At 47.9% G+C, this 1776-nt stretch overlaps 1 protein-coding gene across 1 annotated transcript; it reads left to right on the top strand.

Moving 5' to 3' along the window:
• Nucleotides 1–18: 18 nt before the first annotated feature.
• On the top strand, nucleotides 19–1494 carry LOC111377808. The gene is made up of 4 exons (XM_023000936.1): nucleotides 19–102; nucleotides 214–527; nucleotides 615–869; nucleotides 933–1494. Exons 1-4 carry the CDS (start codon nucleotides 19–21, stop codon nucleotides 1492–1494), a joined length of 1215 nt encoding a protein of 404 aa, XP_022856704.1.
• The last annotated feature ends 282 nt before the right edge of the window (nucleotides 1495–1776 follow it).

The following is a 1776-nucleotide window of genomic DNA, read 5'->3' as shown; positions in this document are numbered from 1 at the left end:
GGCAAATTCTTGGGGTACATGGTCAACCAACGAGGAATTGAGGCCAACCCCAAAAATATTGAGGCTCTACGCAAAATGAGGTCTCTCCAAAAGTTAAAGGAGGTACAAAGTCTTACCGGGCGAGTGGCCGCACTTAGCCGCTTCGTTTCCAAAGCTACAGACAAATGCCTCCCATTTTTCAAAGTACTGAATGCTGGGAAGAAATTCTAGTAGACTGAGGAATGTGAAGAGGCCCTCCAATGCCTGAAAATGCACCTGGGACAGGGCCCCCTCCTTTCCAAACCGAAGCCCGGTGATATCCTACAACTATATTTGGCTGTCTCCAATGAGGCTATCAGCTTGGTTCTGATACGGGAAGAAGGGTCTACCCAACTCCCCGTATACTACACAAGTAAAGTGCTCCTATCGTCGAAAACCCGTTACCTTGATATGGAGAAGCTCGCTTTGGCTTTGATAACGGCCTCTAGGAAATTGAGACCCTACTTCCAAGCTCACACCATCCATATACTGACAAACTTTCCCCTGAGGCAGGTACTCCAAAAGCCCGATGCCTCAAGAAGGTTATTGAAATGGGCAGTGGAACTAAGTGAATTTGACCTTGTGTTCACGGCTAGGGCAGCCATAAAAGGGCAAGCCTTGGCTGACTTTGTGGCTGAATTCGCCAACCTCCCCAAGGTGGATGAAATCATGGAACCCGTCGAGCCCCCTACGTGGAATCTCTTCATCGATTGGTCAGCTGGAGAAGTCGACTCAGGTGCTGGGGTTGTCCTCATCAGCCCCGAAGGTCACAAACTCATCTCAGCAGTGAGGTTCGAATTCAAAGCTACCAATAACGCAGCAGAATATGAGGCACTTCTTACGGGCCTCAGGTTGGCCACAGAAATGCAAGTAAAGAGGCTACTCATTAGTAGTGACTCCCAGCTGGTTGTTAGCCAAGTCAATGGTAACTTCTCAGCTAAAGATAAAATGATGGCCTCCTATCTGAAAATGGTGATGAACTTCATCCCATCTTTCAAAAAGTTTGAGCTGATCCAGATCCCCTGCATCGAAAATGAGCATGCGGATGCACTCTCGAAGCTGGCTAGTAGCAAGGATTCAGAGCTACTCATAGTAGTAGCTATTGAGCACCTCCTCCTGCCTTCGATCGAGGCCCCTACAATAATGTGGATCGCTGGAACTCCCACTTGGATGCAGCCAATCATAGCATACCTCAAAGACCAAGTACTGCCAACTAACAAGAATGAGACTTACAAGCTAAGAAGGAGGTCAGCCCACTTCCTTTTCATTGATGATATTCTCTACAAGAGGAGTTTCTCCTCCCCACTCCTACGGTGCGTCGAAGAAGAAGAGGCTACCTACATATTGAGAGAAGTCTACGTAGGCATTTGCGGTAACCACTCCGGAGGTCTATCTGGCACAAAAAATATTGAGGCAGGGATACTACTGGCCTACCCTAAAGCGGGACGTCCTCGAGTTTGTACGAAAATGCGATAAATGCCAGCGCTTCTCTCCGATGCAGAGACAACCATCGCAGGATTTGACCGTCGTTTCCAGCCCTTGGCCTTTCTCAAAATGGGGTGTGGGCCTCATAGGTCCCCTACCTAAAGGCAGAGGAGGGGCAAGCTTTGCAATAGTGGCTCTTGATTACTTCACAAAGTGGGTCAAAGCTGAACCACTAGCAAAAATCACTGAAGCTAACACCTCCAAGTTCTTATGGAAAAATATTATTTGCCAATTCGGGATTCCCTACTCAATTGTCTCTGACAATGGCAGACA

The sequence above is a fragment of the Olea europaea genome, unplaced genomic scaffold (assembly GCF_002742605.1).
Source record: "Olea europaea var. sylvestris unplaced genomic scaffold, O_europaea_v1 scaffold1726, whole genome shotgun sequence".
Lineage (NCBI taxonomy): Eukaryota > Viridiplantae > Streptophyta > Magnoliopsida > Lamiales > Oleaceae > Olea > Olea europaea.
The sequence above is the reverse complement of the archived record's forward strand: the minus strand, read 5'-3'. Positions and strand labels throughout refer to the sequence as shown.

Bases quoted from the DNA above. Each gene is read 5' to 3' on its own strand.
- LOC111377808 (XM_023000936.1), top strand. From the start codon at position 19: ATGGTCAACCAACGAGGAATTGAGGCCAACCCCAAAAATATTGAGGCT. The intron at 528-614 runs GCAGGTACTCCA...GTTCACGGCTAG, and splicing joins CTGACAAACTTTCCCCTGAG to GGCAGCCATAAAAGGGCAAG. The intron at 870-932 runs GTTGGCCACAGA...GCTGGTTGTTAG, and splicing joins GCACTTCTTACGGGCCTCAG to CCAAGTCAATGGTAACTTCT.